Genomic DNA, 18,012 nt, shown 5'->3' on the forward strand with positions numbered 1-18,012 from the left:
CGATAGTGGTTTATTGCATATCGATTAGTCAAAAGGATGCGATTGGCAAATATTGCTACTGTCACTTCGCTATCGTATATATTATATCAGTATTACTGCGATAGTGCTATACTGTTTATCGATTAATCGAAAGGATGCCAGTGGCAGTTATTGTAACTGTCATTTCGCGTGCCATTGAATGCTGACAAAGAGCTTCATTTACTGTTCGGTAATGATTAATTTCCATTGAGCATTGAGAACAATAATGTAGCCTAAAATAAGGGAATCAAAAATGATTAATGGCAATTTCTGTTGTGTTCTTTCTTGCTTGTTAAAGTAAATAATTTTATATATAAATAAATAATAAATAAATGATCAATTACTTTGAGTCACGCGTACAGATTGTGCTCTTTATAGAGTTGATAAATTAATTTAAAGTACATACATATGTTATTTGTTGCTATTCTGTGAGAAATCAATTATGGGATATATTTATGAATGTGAATTGAAATTAGCTAATGTGATGACTGCCGACAGAGCCGATCAAGGCTTCAATTTGCTCAACTATTTAAGTGTAATAACTATAACAAGGTGTTGTCAACTGTGAGTGCTTCAAGCCAGCATTAAACGATTTTAATCGATCGTCCAATTAGAGATGCTAATGAACGCATAAGCCAAAGCAAACCATTACACCTGAGTAATTCCCTGGCTGCATTAGATAATTTGTTTTACGGCTTCTTTCATTTCACGTTGACAGTTTTTGCAAGTGCAAATTGACGTTAACCTGAACCGCAACAATGTCAAGAAAAACGGAACTAGTTCAATGACAAGTTCATTTCATGGCCAGTGCGTATGTTTTTCTAAATAACTCGTATTCACGTTTTAATTACCAAACTGCGTCGACTAAATATCTGTAAAAAATTATTATTTCTAGATTCTGTATAGATTCGGCTAACTAGGTCACTAACTTGTCCTCAACGACGATATGATTTTCGGTCAGATGGACAGACGAGCGGATATGCGAATGTACTCTGTTCAGATCTTGAACGAGTATCATAAAGCCAGGCGCTAAGTTTAATTGATAATTGTTATTAGCGATTGTCATTAGCGAATGATTGCTGTTAATAGTGGTACAGAAATGTACAATCTCAATCATTAATCATTTTCGCTGTCAGTCGATGCCAAACACATAAGTTGTTATTCCAATTGGCTCATCTATAAAAATATTCACCTCGTTAGCCACGCCCTGTCAGAGTCTCCTCAAAGACTTTCCTTTAGATTCCCTTAGATAAAAGCAACAAGACCGCTGTCTGCTGCCGTCAGCGTTCATCAGTTCTTGAGAGAGCGCATTTGGCATGGTATTCTTAATACTAAATATTCACACAGACCAGTTAGGCCTAAGCCAAAAGCTTACACGTAAAATATAGAAACTAAATGCAGCTTGCGTTGACTGATTGAGCTATAAAATGCATTAATCTAGTTGAAAGAAAAAAAAAAAACACAAAAATTACAAAAAAATTATCATATTAATAGAAAAGATCCAAGGTCCTATCGATAACATTTCAAGGCTCTGCCAACACTGACATTGACAGTCTGGCAATGCTGCTGCTGCTGAAAAATAGTTTCAAATTTAGAACACATTTGAAGTCAACTTCTGAAGCTGAAATTTTATTTATGCATATACATATAAACTATTGCTTAAGGCGAACAATATATATTTTAAAAATAATTGCTAAATATTTGCTGATTACCAATTATTGATATTTCTCAAAAAAAAAAAAAAAAGTTATGATAAAATATTGTTTATATTTCACAATGAGTAAGCGCCGAGTTATTTGTACAGCATGGGCAACGTGCAATGGGGCTCGGTTAGGCTGGGATTGTCCGAGTAGAGCGCAAAGGTCTTGGCATTCAAATCGAACAGGCCCATAGCTATAGTCTTTACTGCTTCATCGGCTCTGCCATTATCGCGCCACACGCAGAAGCAGCCGCCGGTTACGTCGCCCAGCATGTTACGGACATCTTGCTCGCTGGCTGGTGGCTTATACTTGCTAAAGGCGTTCATGCGCGATATGCTTGACTGAATCATCGGCTCATTGGCCTGATCCAAGAGGATGCGTTCGAATCTGTTTGATGAAACTGAATTGAGTATGCTTCCAGCTATGGGCACGATTACTGTACATACTGATTGACGTGATAATTATGCCCGCCTAGCGATATCTCCTTGATGCTCAAATGTGATTCGTTCTTCTTGTCCGGATTCGGTGCCATTTCTATGTTGTAGAACATCTGACGTGGATCGCTGAAAGCCAAACAGACCGAATTAATTGATAAATTCACATAATTCCATAACGCACTTACGATATAAATGCTAAATTAATGGAACAGGCATCGGCGGCGCCTACGCCGGCATCTGCCAGCACCCTGAAGGCGTCGTCCACGTTGCTTGTGGCGAGCAGAGCTCGGGTCAGGAAATGACGAGCTGTAAGTGGGCATTAATTCGAGAATATATACATATGTATGTACATATCTATATATGTATGTATATAATTAATAATAGTATTTTGACTCTTACGCGTCTTGCCGCTGCGCAGCAGCTCGGCGCTAATTGTGTTGATACTGAAGACGAGCCCATGATGATTGTGACTCATGGTGTAGCCAGGCAGGTGTCCGGCATAGCAGAGGGACATAAAGTGCTCCTCCTTCACATTGTACTTGCCCTGCGGCTTGTCGCTAATGATGTGGGCGACCACAAAGTAATAATGATTCAGTGTCTCTGTGAGAGCATCCTCTGTGTGGCCCAGCAGGCGCTGAGGATTAAAACTCGGTCGTGACAGAGTCTGTGCGAAGATTTTTTATAGTTTATTTTATACTTACACAATGCTTTTGATTAACAATGATCGAGGAGCAGCCCGTGGGTTGATTTTTGTGGCGCGGTTGATGCTTCATGGCCTGCGGCAGAATTTCGTCCAGATGCAACAAGAATAACTGTAAAAGAGATTCGTTGAGCGTTGCCCATAGCCGTTAATAATTCGTATTCTAATATCGATAAGGCTTCACTCTCATATCGTATGATATGATACATATCGATAGTATTGTATCTTATGCCATATCTGGCTTTGATTCGAATAATTGAAAGGATGCGACTGGCAGTTTTTTCAACTCTCATTTCAAGTGCCGTTGAACGCAGACAAAATGATTAATTTATTATTAATAATTCATTGCCAAATCCATTTATGCGGTGCCGTTTGAAATCCAATAATGTAGCTAAAAATATTGCCAAAAATGATTAATGGCAATTCCCATTGTGTTCTCTTTCAATAGAGCCCAAAATACATTGTTTTGAAATAAGGTGAATGATCAATAAATGATCAATTATTATGAGTCGCACGTACACCTGTAATTTGTATGTTTTTTATTGTCGAAATTGTATTCATCATATAAATTTGTACACCAATTTTTGTGTACAAAACTTTTTTGCAATTGGCCGAGAAAAGAAAAGGCAAATATTGTTAAATGACTATCAAATTAATTGTGCATTGACATCAGTCAATGGGCCAGCTGCCGACAGAGCCGATCAAGGCCATTCATTTGAGCTGCAATAAGAACAAGAATTATACCGAGCCGAGCTATTGCCAACTGCGAATTCCTTAAACCCCATTAAAACCTCTAATCGATCGTCTAATTAGAGATGCTAATAAACTGATAAGCTAAAGCAAACCATTACACCTGACTTATTCCCTGCCAGCATTGGATAATTATCTGTTCTAAGGCTTCCTTCTTTGCACGTTGTCTAAGTGCGAATCGATGTAAGCCAGAGCCACAGCAATGTCAAGAAAAACGAAACTAGTTCAATGGCTAGTTCACATACTATATATATTTTTCTGCATCGCTTGTATTAACGCTTTAACTGCCTAAATACCTGGATAAAGTAACTGTAAGAAAATACAATAACTCCAAGTCAAGAAATTGGAAATTAGAGTCTATTTGAGTACAGATATAACGCAGTCGACTATACCCGACTGCAACGGTATTTGCTGTGGTTTTTTTTTGTTTTTTTTTTGGCTCGTTAATATGTGTGAGAAATAGTTATAAGCAGCTCAAATATTTACGTTTAATTAATATGCAATTGAAAACAATTGCATTATTGCATGGCATTATCATAGCCCATTGATAATTATGTTTGCAGTCGTTCGTTATAGTTGAGTGCTAACTGTAATTATTATTAAATAAATATTATGGACAATTATGTGTGAATATTTAGTTGCTTGATTGTCATTGAACATTGACAACTTGCAACACATGCAACATGCAACGTGCAACACGCAACGGCGCGCAACGACTTTGGCATTAGGTTCACCGTTAGAATCGCTCAAGTTGAAGTGCGCTGCCAGCGATCCGTACGAGAGCCAATAATTGTTAATTAAACGATTACTTTAAACGAGGTTTTCAGGGTATAATGGCTTTGCTGGTCTATATGTGACAGGGTAATGGCTAGGCGGTTGAACATATAGAGCATATATATATGTATGTATATAAATATGTGTGTATGAATATTCTTGGTCTTGATTTTTGATATTCGTTCGTATAGTCCTCTCTTATTGTGAGCTAAAGTGCATAGGACTGGCTGACATAGCGACTCGTAAAGATCGACTTTATTTAAAATGATCGATAACAAAAAATCGATTAAAATCGAGCCTAACATTTCTATACGTTCTAAACAAACTCATTGTTTAAAAATAAACTAATTGAAATAAATTAAAATTATGTTTATTTCAAACAATCGATAATATTAATAATTTTTTCAGCAATCGATTAAAATCGAACTTTCAAGTTGTGCTTATTCTTGTTAGCAAACTGTTTGGTTGAGAAACACGAAATTGCATTCCAAAACTGGATCACAGACATTGAATTGCAGTCAGGGTATCTTCTAGGCAGGAATGCCCAACTGAAAGCTTACTTGCTATTCGATAACTGCAATAAATATGTATTTGTATTTACGGCCATTTAATATTTAGCAACTCGCAGCGTGCTAATTATGCCAGTTAACAAGCTAGCTATATAATTGTGTCATGGGATCTGGATCTTGAGCTGGATATGGATATGGATTTGGAATTGGATTTGGATTTGGTTTGATTAATAAGTTACCTTATGGAACTCTACTTCGGCACCATCGGCCACGCCCTCCAATTCTCGTATATATTGCGGAAAGCTGCATTTCACCGATTCCAGCGTTTCATTATATATTTGCCCTGAAACAAAAGAAGATCGCAAGAAACAAAAACGAAAAAAAAGAAAGAAACACACATTTAAAAATAAACAATGAGATAATGGAAAAGTTGAAGCGTTTTTTTTGATGGAGTACTACTCACGGCCTTTTGCGGTGCTGTAGAGGGGTAAGTAGGTCTCGTTCAGTGGCTGCGATAAGATCAAAAAATTCTTGATCATCGAGCCGAAAGTGCGACCCTGTAAAGCAATTAGGTATGTGCTCGCTATATTATTATTATTATTATTATTATAATTATGATGATGTGGATGATGATGAATGTCGAATGGACAGTCTAGTTAAAAATTAAAAAACAAAACAAAAATAGTATATAATAAATTAAAAATACAAAAACAAAAAAAAGGCATAATCGATCACGACTGATCGCAAAAAGCAACAACAACAATTTGAATAAATAGTTATTGTTAGTCGCTATTGTTGCCAAGTTGTAAGTTTTGGTCCATACACTCGCTGCCTTGGCGGGAACACCTCACGGCCCCTCGCCCATTTGACAGCCTCGAGTCGCAGGCGAAGCGTCGGACAGCGTCTGAATTCCGGGCCTGCATGCTAATTGCTGTGCGCCCTTGATATTGGCCATTTGTGTGCAATTCCGGTTCGAAGCCAATTCACTGGCTGAGTAAGAGTGTGTGTGTGTGTGTGTGTGTGTGTGTGTGTGTGTGTGTGTGTGTGTGTGTGTGTGTGTTGGAGTTTAGTGAAGGCTAAACAGGAACTGGGCCACGAATGGACAAGCAGCTAGCCCTGACTACCAGCAGGCTAAATCGGCTTGCCTGCAGCTACTATTCCAGCATACATATGTACATATATATACATATGTATATATACAGATTGATTTTAATCTATATAGTATATTCCCCAGGGCTAGACGGCAAAGAAAAAGCAGCAAAGCAGTCAACAACCGATTGCTGCCCCGCTTATCAAAATCAGCGTTTTATCTTTATGTGTCACATATATATAGAGAGAGTATATATATATATATAGAAATATTTACATATATATGTATGTCTACATATAGCTGTAATTGCACCAACTGATAAGCTAGCAAGAGCAGATAGCGCCAAGTACTCAACTCAACCTAACTGAAATCTAGCGCTAATTAGAGCAACTGCTAGACATCTAAAAGTGTTAAAAAGAAAAAAAAAATAATAAGGTGTTATAACAACAGACAACATCTTTTTATAGTATCTTTGTAGATAGACATTTAGGCATATAGATATAATGCAGAGCAGATGAACTAAAGATTTATTAGCAGAGCTTTGAAAGTTATCAAGACCTTCAAATAATATTTAATATTATAGTAAATTGTTAATTTTATATCTACTATAATAATTTTTCTTTGGTTAAATCATATTAAAATTGCATTTGGTATCAAATCTCATGGAAGGGCTTCTAAGAAACGCTCCACGTCTAGATGCTCGCTCTGGCTAATTGTGTATTTAATATATAAATTTCCTCTCGATTCTATCAATAGATCTAAAGATGATAATGTGAAATAATGTGCTCAATTACGAGCAATATTATTTTAAATTTGATTACCAGATTATATAAGTACTGTAATTATAGGAAAATCGTTCGAAAGCAAGTTACGACTACACAATTCTAAAGAAGATAGATCATTAGTCGAATATATGTACATATATATAGTGTATACATACATATGTATATACATTTTCTGCTTGAATGACAATTTCGAATGCATTCAGAATTCAATAATCATGAAGGAAAAAAAAAACACCTTTCCCTTGCTTTTCTACTATGTTTGTAACCTGAACCCATTGGGAAATCAGATTATAATGATTTTGTTAAAATACATGAAGCAGACTCCATAAAATATACACATAGATATAGTCTTGACGAGGACGAGCTGAGACTAAGTCTATGTAGCTGACCGTTTTTTGAGCTCGTTGATCTCAAAGAGCTAGAAAAAAAAATCGATAGCTATGCTTATTTTACTACTATCGATTAAAAATATAAAAAACAAATCAGTTATCAATTTACATCTGGCGTTTCTTTCGAGATAATTTTCTGTGGCTTTCATTTAAAATGCTCAATAATTTGACTTCTATCGAAATAAATAATATAATAAATAAATAATTCATTCGCATAATTATCACAGTAGCCATGTTAAAGCAATCCATCCGAGTTAATGTCAGCTCAACGTTCACCCCGTCCTGGGCATAAATAATCAACAAATTCTAGTGTTTGGATCAATTGAAAGTTTAACTTAAAAAATTTATTTAGCAACTAGCTCAAAAGTGTGCTCGAGTTCTTTCCCAGGCCATCCATTTGTTTCCTTCTCCTGATACGTTTCTAATTAAGCTTTGCGTGACTTTTCGACTTCGCTGTATTTGTATTGTGTGTGTGCATGCTCTATTAAGGGTGCAAGGACTGGAGGACAGGTGCAAAAGTGCTGCTTACCATATCGAAGCCGACCTCATAGTGTGTGCCGCGCGTATAGAGAACGGGTATCGCTTGGCGACGGGGCAATATCTTGCCGGACGACATGTTCAATAACATCTGGTGGGCTGCCGGTGAGGTGCACATGGCTTCCTGGTCCTTCGTAATCGTCTATGTGCTCTGGATCGTTTATCGCTTGACCAACTATTTCGCTCTGAAATTCGAGCAAGATGATCAATAAAGATATGCATTACGATTTGGGTGTGTGGACGCCGTGCTGTCCCATTCGCTGGGTACTGTACGGACCTCTCTCACTCTCTCTGTTCTATTTTGTTTGATATATGTATATATATATCTTATATTCATTAATATGTTATACATGTTCTCTCATTTCATTACATTTCGTTTTCGAGTGCCCCGCGAATGAATGAAATGACAAAAACACGGCAGAAATAAAAAACATTCTATAAATAATAATTCAGTGGGAAATTGAAATTGCAAATGCAATTCTCGAAAGATGAGACTACTGACAACAAACCGAATGATGGAGCAGAAAGAGAGAGCGGAACAGAGAGAGAGAGAGAGAGTCATGAATTAAAATAAAACAAAATTCAATAATAATATTTAGCAAAATAAACGGCGAATATTTTAACAACGGAGTTAATCATTTTTGTAAACACGGACACGCACGCACACACTCACGCCAACAGACAGATGCTCGCAATGTAAACAAATAGTACGAAAAAAGTTAACAACAGCAACAACAATAAAACAAAACCGATTTTAAGATCCAATTCAAGCCAAGCTTTTAAAAATAATGTTCTAAAGCGCTTGAACGCAGAATTCAAACTGAATTGGCTATGTTTTGGCGGCGGCAGTACGAAGTGCCGAACAACCACCCAGCAGCAGCAAAAACAACAGCAGCAACAACAACAGCAACAGCAACAAGCAAACGATACGAAGACTGCGGACGACGCGTCGTGAGGCGTCGACAACCGGCAATCGCTACGATAACGGAGCAGCGGCCACACATATAGCAACAACAAAAGCAACAACAACAGCAAGAGTAGCCCCACTAAGGCTGCGACGCCAGCAGCGCTGCCGACGCTTATCCAGAGATGGAAACCAAACAAATTCGTTTCGTTTCTACATCGAATGGGAATCCGCTCTCGAATTCTCATTCGCATTCACATTCGCATTCGAATTCGAATTCGTATTGGAATTAAAGTTGATATTGAAATTCAAATTCAAATGGCAATTCGAATTCAATAACTGTTGCGGTTCGATACACAATTTGCGAAGCGAACGATCTGATTTATTTAATATATGTTAATCATATTTCGATATCAAAAAATTTATAGCCAACTAATTGAATATTTATGATATATGCAGCTTAATTAGTTTCGATACTGAGAAAATTGGCTCACTCTATATCGAGAGACAATCAATCATTATAATTTGTGGATTTTTATTAACTTATTCGAATATCTCGTGTGTGTGGGTGTGTGTGTATATATATATATCCCTGAACGCAGTATTACGTATGACAGCGAGTAGACATTGTTTTTCTTCTCTACCTAAGTCGATTACGACTAATAGGGTTTCCCTTTGACAGAAAGACGGTCTGCACTATTTATAGAGATATTGATGTTTGCCTTCTTCCTTATGGTTTAGCCATAAGCTTTTCAGACCCGTTTTCGTTTTTTTAGAATTTTGGTACATCAGCCCAATTAAGAATGTTAAGTATACTATTTGATATAAAGATACCAGTTCCTGATTCAGTGATTGATATTTTGTTGTACCAAACCTAAACATCATTTGAATAACCTGTATGAATGGGGAAACCCTAAAACTGTTAATGGCTTGAGCTAGGTAAGTAACGCACACAAAACAGTTAACAAGTAGACACAATACACATATATATACATATATTTATATATATTATTAATCAATAAAAATTTTAAAGCAGAACTAAGACTCGCTACATGCGTTTTAAGATTTACTAAAGTAAAGCTTTTATTTTTATATTATTAACAACTTTTCTCTTTTAATAAAGAGCTTTAAAGCTTTTATTTTTATATTATTAACAACTTTTCTCTTTTGTTAATTTTCGTTTTTCCTTTTGTTCTTGTAACGTATATGTAATTTGAGTCTATGCCAAGCCGTAATACACACAAATGTCTAGGCTTAGTTGCCGTTCTGTTTGTTTTAATTTTATTTCAACAACTGACCTTGAAAAAAAAAAATAAAATTGTTTTGTGTTGGTGCTATCCATGGCAACAAGTTTCTTGCTGCCGCACGTCGTGGCTGCCACACATTTCGCTTCTTTTTTCCTTTTTAATTTGCTCTTTTCTTTATTACACTTATATATATGTTAAATATGTAAGTGTATGTGGCTATGTATGCGCATATACTGTATAACATTATTGAAATGGGTTCGGTTTTGCATACACACATCTAGCAGGTGGGCCACGCTGTGAATGATCGCAGTCAGTGTCAAGGATAGCCGGTTAATACATTTCTGAGTCGAAACATACCAAATGATTAATTTCTAAAAATTGGCTCATCTCGTGTATTGAAACAAGAACGATTAGTTCTAGCATCAAGTTAGTGATTCAATGTTGATAATTTCGTTTAGATAATTAAAGATTATAAAATTCCAATTCTAAGCTCTATGTTCTAGGCACAGATGTATCTATTTTAATGACTAATGTTAGTCTCACTATAATGTAAGAATATTGCCAACTTAAATCCAGCTCATTGTAGTAGAGTTATCTAGTTTTATTTGTATCTTTCTCTTTTTCATAATAATACGTTCTGGTATGGATAAGTCTATTATAATAATTAAGCCATATACAGATATAACTAATTAGCCTTTGTCAGTTTAACACTTAAATAATCTTTAATAATTCTGCCAATGATTTTAAAATGTTTCATACATTAATATTTTCACCCAATTCAATTCAATTTCACCCAATTGAATTTAAGCAGCGCGCGCAACTCACGCGCAAATTGGGCATTGTTCAACACATTTAATTGCTATCGATATATTTGGCAGCGATAGCTCGAGTGTGGCGTTATCGTTGAATTGTTCTCTGCGCGCAATACTCTTAGACGCAAACCGAGAAATAGTAAACGAGTTTCTTGTTGAAGTTGCAGCTTCATTCAATCCAATATTCGAAAACCATGTGTTGAATTACAATAATCGTGTAAACTCAATACATTCCGGGAGTCAGGGAGCAGCAGTCTGATGCGTGGCTTGATTGACGAACGGGCAGCATGACATTAGGAATTGCACGTTTACGCGTTTATTTGTTTCTATTATTTCGATATTATATCTGTTGTTATTTGAGCAAGCGACGCGAATTGCTGGCGCGGTGTGCATATTGTAATTGTTGCATATAAACAATTATTGAGATGCCAGCAAAATCGACTCAAAAAGTTGCAAATGCTGAAGCAAGGCCGTTGATGATTTCGGGTAAGCAGCTCTATAAGATTGTCGATGGCGGTATATAACTGTAATACAATTTTTATAGACGATGACGAAGATAAGTATCGCGATCTCGACCAAGAGACCATGGAGTTTGTCGTAAGTCCCGCAGCAGCGAGCCCGCCGAGCAACAGCGTCGAAAACTGTTCCAGTCAAACGCTCGCCAATAATCTGGAAACATATTTGACGGAGCGACGCCTCATTCGGCTGGTGAGAAAGAAATCGGCGCTCTATAACCGACACCATCGGCGCTTCAGAGATGATGTGTTCAAGGAGAAACTGTGGCAGGACATTGCACGGAAGATGTCAGTGGAGATCAACAAATGCATCAGTACTTGGGCAGAGTTGCGCTACAAATATCAGTGCCATGTGCGCCGTCTGCGCAGCTATCGCCGGCAGGTGCAGAGGTGTCGAAGTCGGGCGCGTGCACGTCCCATCATGCTGCACGAGGAGGAACTGATCTTTCTGTACACGCACGTGGCTCAGTTTCCGCTGCAGTCCGGCAGGCGCGACAGTCGTCCACCATTGGATGTATCAGGTGGGGATGACGATGTCACCATCGTGAATATACAGCCAACTATTATAGACGTAGACGCAGAATATTCGGATCACTATAAGATAAGCCCAGATCAGCAGCGTCTGATTGATGCCGTTCGCGCCTATCCCCAGCTCTACGACACTGATCATGACCACTACGAGAACTATCATCATCGCGGCCTCATTTGGAGCGCCATCTCCAATGAGCTGCGCGAGAAGGCGACCAAGCTGATGAAGATCTGGCTGCACCTACACACGCGCTACGAGTGGGAGCTGCTACATTCCAATAATAACAACAACAGCAACAGCAGCGATAGCTCCCAGTTGTTGACGCAGCTCAACTTTCTCGAACCGCACATTCGACAAACACCCAACACCGTATGCAAGCTGTCGCTGTATTTGAAGGACGGCTGGTTCGATTCCATCGATCACTTTCGCACTATTGTCAATCTGATAAATGTGCTCAAAACGGTGCCGGAATTGCCACAATTGCTAGATAATAATGTGAATATGGCCGCACAGGAGACGACCAGCTACAAGGAGCTCTGGTCGCGCGTTGCAGCCGAACTGAAGTGCAGTAGTGAACGCTGCGAGGTCACCTGGCTGGGGCTGCGCAACTTCTACCTGGAGCTGGCCGAAATGCGCAAAATTGGCTATCAGCTGGAGGACAAATGGTTCTTTGAGAACATCATTGACTGCCTCTACAAGCTGCTGGCGTCGCGCTCGGTGCGTCAAAACAAGCCGAGCCCCCCTCTGGGCTCTGCCCCAGACAACATCCCAGGGACGGCGCAAGATAGAGGGACTGAGACGACCCCGGCGGTGGCACCGCTGGTGACACCACTGCCTCTGGCCATTGTCTACCCACCTGCTGCGCGAAAGCCAAACATCACCATATCCGCTATACCCAAGAATAGTAGCAGCAGCAACAAATCCACCAACACCATCTTCAGCGCCATCTGCAGCACCAACAGCACCATCAGCACCACTAGCACCACCAGGACTACCACCACCATGAGCACTGCCGGCAACAACAGCATAAATGCTAATAGCAGCAGTGGTGCAATTGGCACCACCGGCTATACCTTGCCCTACATTTCGGCAGCCATTACTGTGATTCCTAGGCCACCGCCGACTGGCGCACCGACTGCAGCGCCGTCGACTGCAGCGTCGGCGACCGCAGCGCCGCCTGTGGTAACTGTTACCAAGTCCAAATGCATGAACATGCCGTCCAATCCTCTGGCATTGCCCATAGTGGCCACTGTACAGCTGGCCACACGGCCCAGCGTGTCCAATGCGCCCAGTGGACCCAGTGCGCGACTTATTCCATCACGCAGTGGCTTACAGGTGACAGTCAGACCTAAATCGAGTCTACCTCTGTCGCCGTCCGTTATTGGCAGCACTAGCACAAACAATCCCACCGCCAGCACCATTGGCAGCACCACCATAATACGCGCTGTTCCAGCTGTTTTAGCTACTCCAACTAGTCTAGCTGCTCTAACTGCTCCAGCAACTTTAGCTGTTCCAGCGACTCCAACTGTTCTAGCAACTCCAGCAGCACGACCGGCTCTAGCTGCTCCAACTGTTCCAGGGACTTTAACTGTTCCAGCGGCTTCAACTGTTCGAGCTGCGCGTACTGTTCCAGCGGCTGTAGCTGTTTCAGTGGCTCGAACTGATTTAGCTACTCCAACTAGTCTAGCTGCTCTAACTGCTCCAGCAACTTTAGCTGTTCCAGCGACTCCAACTGTTTTAGCAGCTCCAGCAGCACGACCTGCTCTAGCTGCTCCAACTGTTCCAGCTGCACCAACTGTTCTAGCTGCCCCAACTGTTCTAGCTGCTCGTACTGTTCCAGCGGCTGTAGCTGTTTCAGCGGCTCGAACTGTTTTAGCTACTCCAACTAGTCTAGCTGCTCTAACTGCTCCAGCAACTTTAGCTGTTCCAGCGACTCCAACTGTTCTAGCAACTCCAGCAGCACGACCGGCTCTAGCTGCTCCAACTGTTCCAGGGACTTTAACTGTTCCAGCGGCTTCAACTGTTCGAGCTGCGCGTACTGTTCCAGCGGCTGTAGCTGTTTCAGTGGCTCGAACTGTTTTAGCTACTCCAACTAGTCTAGCTGCTCTAACTGCTCCAGCAACTTTAGCTGTTCCAGCGACTCCAACTGTTTTAGCAGCTCCAGCAGCACGACCTGCTCTAGCTGCTCCAACTGTTCCAGCTGCTCCAACTGTTCCAGCTGCACCAACTGTTCTAGCTGCTCGTACTGTTCCAGCGGCTGTAGCTGTTTCAGCGGCTCGAACTGTTTTAGCTGCTCCAGCTGCACGACCTGTTCTAGCTGCTTCAACTGTACCAGCGACTTTAACTGCTCCTGCGGCTCCAACTGTTCGAGCTGCGCGTACTGCTCCAACGGCTGTAGCTGTTCCAGCGGCTTTAACTGTTCCAACTGCCTCAACTGTTCTAGCTGCTCGTACTGCTCCTGCGGCTCCAACTGCTCCAGCAACTTTAGCTGCTCCAGTGGCTTTAGCTGCTCCCGCGGCTCCAACTGTTCCAGCTGCTCGAACTGCTCTAGCTGCTCCAGCTGTCATTGCAGACATGACGCCGCCTAACGCCTTGCCCAAGCTATGGCCGATGGACGTGCACAAAAACAAGACTATGTTGTCCTCAAAGGGAGCCGTATCGATAACAATGCCCAATCTGACACCATCAACGTTTGCTCAGATGCCACCTAAAAAAATTTGCGGAAATACGGCTACGTCCGGCGCCTTCATGAGCAGCAGCAGCAGCAGCATGACCAAGTCGGTAGCTCCGTCGTCAACACCAATGCCCAGCATAAACATCAGCAGCAGTGCATCAAGAGTGAGCACGCGCATTGAACCAACTTGGGTGCCCCCCTTGGTGCCCAGCAACGCACCGAAAATACCCTGTACTTCATCAGGAGTACGCGTCACTATGGCTGATTCAGTGCCGCCGTCGACTTCATCCATGTTCATCAGTGGCGTCAGCATTGCCAGCAGAGTGAGCACAGAACCATCTGATGTTCCCCCCTTGGTGCCCAGCAAAGCGCCCAGAATTCCAAGCAAACCGAAAGTGGACGTCAGTGTGGAGAAGACAGTGCCGCCATCGCAGTCATCGATGCCCAGCAATGTTGTTAATGTACCCGTCAGCTCATCAAGAGCGAGAGCAGAACCATCCGATGTTCCCCCCTTGGTGCCCAGCAACACCCCCAAGATACCCAGAAGTCCAAAAGTGGCCAAGACTAACCCGCCGTCCCCCTCAACGATGCTCAGCAATGCCATCAGATCTGGAGTTTCAGCCTCGGTGTCCAGCGTGAGCACCAACAGCACGGCTAAGGTGGCTTCGGTGTCCCGCAACGCCAGTGAAATAACTGCATGCCCATCAAATTTGACGCCGTCGGAAGCTGAAATGAAGGTTGAGATACGCAACCATCCGACTATGGGACCCATCATCTATGCCGAGGGTCCCGCCGTACCCTTTCTACCCAATCTGACCATGGCACGCACTGCATTCTTTATCCGCGAGGTGATGGCCATACCGCAACTGCACAGCACGGTGCCCGATGTGATGCTCAAAAGCTCCATATACTGGCAGCATATATCCAAAAAGTTTCACATGCCAGGCAAGTGTTAATAATGGGTATACTTTAGTCGAGCATTCTTCATTTAAAGCTATTCTCATAACCATTGAAGCCATAGAAAATGGGAAGAGGCAGCAAGAGGCATTTGAAACGAACTGAGTCGATTTAGTAATGTCCGCCTAACCCTTTATAGGATCGCCAAGCTCTCGTTAACTACAAAAGCTATATACTTTTAATTTCGAACCTATAATCTTGTTTAGCATACGCAGAACGAGATAATTATGTTTTCTCGATAACTCATCCCATTTCCTAATTATCGATAAATCTCGATCATTATACTTCGTCCTTTAAGCTTGGCTGGTTTCAATTTGCTTTATGTGTGTGTACAGTGAATACAAAATACGAATTTTGGATGTATGCTAAGATAAATGGATATGATATAATACTAATGTACTTGTGTGTCCATTGCAGAGCAAATGTGTCGCGGCATATGGCGCTTCTTGGTGGCGAACATTAGTCTGTTTCCGGAGATCGCGCCCATGTCGAATCTGATGAGTCCATTCAAGGGGAGCCTGAAGGTGTGGGAGAAGTCGCATCGATTGTTCAGTAAATTTGATGAGATCGCACGTAAATATGACTGGATGCAGCACAAAGACAAGCTGCCGGCCCTGATGCATTTCCTCGGCGGGTATGAGCATCTCTACTGGGATCTGCGACGCCCACGGCCGGGAGAGGATAGTCGGGCAGTACAGCAGCCGCCAAGCTCACATACCGAACAGGAGCGGCAGGAGGTGTGGCAATTGGCACGCGAACGTTTTCCACACAGTGAGTGGCACAGAGATTGAGCAAGCCAGGCCAGGATTGAATTTGTATTATTATTATAATTCATGTCTTCTCTTTGTTTAGTAAATCATCGCGATGTTTGGGCCATGTTTAAGTTTGCCTTCAAAACGTATATGGTGGACTTGGAGCGTGGCATTGAGAATCCTTGGCCGCAGAACTGGTGGCATGCCTTGGAGCAGCTGAAGTTTCTAGTGAACATGCGCTATCATCCCTTGGAGCCCTTCTACTACATTGTGCACAACAAGTTCATGGACGAGGTGAAGCGTTGCAGCATGTACGAAGCGTTAATGCAATCAAGTGCTGCCGGCAGTATGATTAGGCCGTTGGCCAACAATTCGGCCATGCCGTGGGACACGGCCGAGGCCAAGGAGCTGTTTGCCATGCAGGTGAAGTCAACTAGAGATATAGAAGATTCGTCTGTTTCTAATATTGAAGATTCAACTCAATTGCAGAAAAAGCAAAGACAGCGAGAACAGCAGCAGCAGAAGGAACAGCAGAAGGAACAGCAGAAGGAACAGCAGCAGCAACAGCAGCAACAGCAGCAGCAACAGCAGCAGAAGGAACAGCAGCAAGTAAAGAAGACACTGCCCACGCCCCAGCAGCTGGCTATACAGCACCCGGCGATGACTAAAGTGTGCACGGCCAGCCAGAGTTTGCCCAGCATCGATGCGTTTCAGCTGACCCGCCTGATGCTCTGTTATCCGCATACCTACAGTAAATCCAGCACCATAGAGAAGCGAAGAGCCTGGCTGAAGGTTGCCCATGAGCTAAAAGCCTCAGGTAAGCGAGCTCTCTCGATATATATATATCGATATATATAAATTGATCTGATGTTGCAGTGACCGAGTGCCGACTGAGCCTGCAGCATGCGCTGCGCGAGATGCGGCTGATAAAGCTGGGCGATCCGAAATATCGCTGCCTGATGTCGCATAAGTATTATCGCCATTTGGACGAGATTTACAAGCAGGTAAAGGCGGGCGGTCCGCTGATGACGACGCCGATACCAAAGACCATAAACCGAATTGTATTGGAGTCCACCGACACAGTATATCCGGCGCGCTATTTGCCCGAGATCAATATGGCTGTGTGCAAGCCCAGTCTGGTGGTCAAGAATTGGGCATATGCGGCCATCAATTTGCCGTACGCGAATCAGAGCTCATTGCGCACACGTCTGAAGCAAATCTTTGAAAAATATGCCAAATTGGCGGGCATCAAGTGGCCAGTCCAGTGCAGCAATGGTGGACCAAAGCTCCGGCCAAAGCGGCAGAGCGTGCAGCAGGAGAAGGAGCAGGAGGAGAGGTCGCTGCAAGAGCAGCCCAAGCCGAAACGACCTAGGTTGGAGTGAAACATATAGACTTTACTATTAATGCTAAGCATAGTTATATAAGATATGTATGTGAATATCAAATTTTGGGCATCATGTTCCAGCCGTTATTGGAATACAATCTCCGCTCAAACTGACAAACTATCAGGCATCACAAAAGCCACTTGCAACCTCTGTGAAATATAGACGTATTTTAAATATGGAATATTGTTGACGAGAGCAGATATCAAATGTATGCATAGATACATATAGAAAAAGATATTGATATATATATATATATACATATAGAGAAAGAGAGAGTGAGAAAACTATTATGAATTTATTTACAGTTGCAAATTTGAAATGACTTATTAAATTTTTCTAAGTATGTATTATTAATTACGAGTGAAGATATTGAATAAGTATTTACAAATATTTTGATAGATATAGAGAGAGAGATTATGAATTGATTTACAGTTTAAAATTGGAATGATTCATTATTATTATTATTATTATTATTTTTTTTTTTTGAAACTTACTATTTGATTACAATGAAATATTTAATGTGAAATAAACGGTAAATGTTTTTATGA

General features: G+C 41.4%; 2 protein-coding genes across 3 annotated transcripts; one reads left to right on the forward strand and one right to left on the reverse strand.

Annotated features, from left to right (window-relative positions):
* Nucleotides 1-1,702: 1,702 nt before the first annotated feature.
* LOC108656068 (beta-alanyl-dopamine/carcinine hydrolase) lies at nucleotides 1,703-8,568 on the reverse strand. 2 transcript variants are annotated; one of them, XM_089263404.1, is made up of 9 exons: nucleotides 8,439-8,568; nucleotides 7,682-7,872; nucleotides 5,352-5,445; nucleotides 5,128-5,231; nucleotides 2,857-2,967; nucleotides 2,555-2,789; nucleotides 2,341-2,461; nucleotides 2,165-2,281; nucleotides 1,703-2,105 (listed from the first exon to the last, which is right to left on the reverse strand). In XM_089263404.1, exons 2-9 carry the CDS (start codon nucleotides 7,805-7,807, stop codon nucleotides 1,811-1,813), a joined length of 1,203 nt encoding a protein of 400 aa, XP_089119530.1. In that variant the 5' UTR covers nucleotides 7,808-7,872; nucleotides 8,439-8,568; the 3' UTR covers nucleotides 1,703-1,810. The 2 variants fall into 2 exon arrangements, with proteins under 2 accessions (XP_089119530.1, XP_089119531.1); XM_089263405.1 differs by lacking the exon at nucleotides 8,439-8,568 and adding an exon at nucleotides 8,351-8,379.
* A 2,173-nt stretch (nucleotides 8,569-10,741) lies between these two features.
* On the forward strand, nucleotides 10,742-18,012 carry Hmr (Hybrid male rescue). The gene is made up of 6 exons (XM_089263748.1): nucleotides 10,742-11,138; nucleotides 11,197-15,315; nucleotides 15,745-16,098; nucleotides 16,180-16,502; nucleotides 16,569-16,896; nucleotides 16,956-18,012. Exons 1-6 carry the CDS (start codon nucleotides 11,078-11,080, stop codon nucleotides 17,459-17,461), a joined length of 5,691 nt encoding a protein of 1,896 aa, XP_089119874.1. The 5' UTR covers nucleotides 10,742-11,077; the 3' UTR covers nucleotides 17,462-18,012.

This window comes from Drosophila navojoa, chromosome X, assembly GCF_054131105.1.
Source record: "Drosophila navojoa isolate 15081-1374.11 chromosome X, UAZ_NAV_1.0, whole genome shotgun sequence".
Lineage (NCBI taxonomy): Eukaryota > Metazoa > Arthropoda > Insecta > Diptera > Drosophilidae > Drosophila > Drosophila navojoa.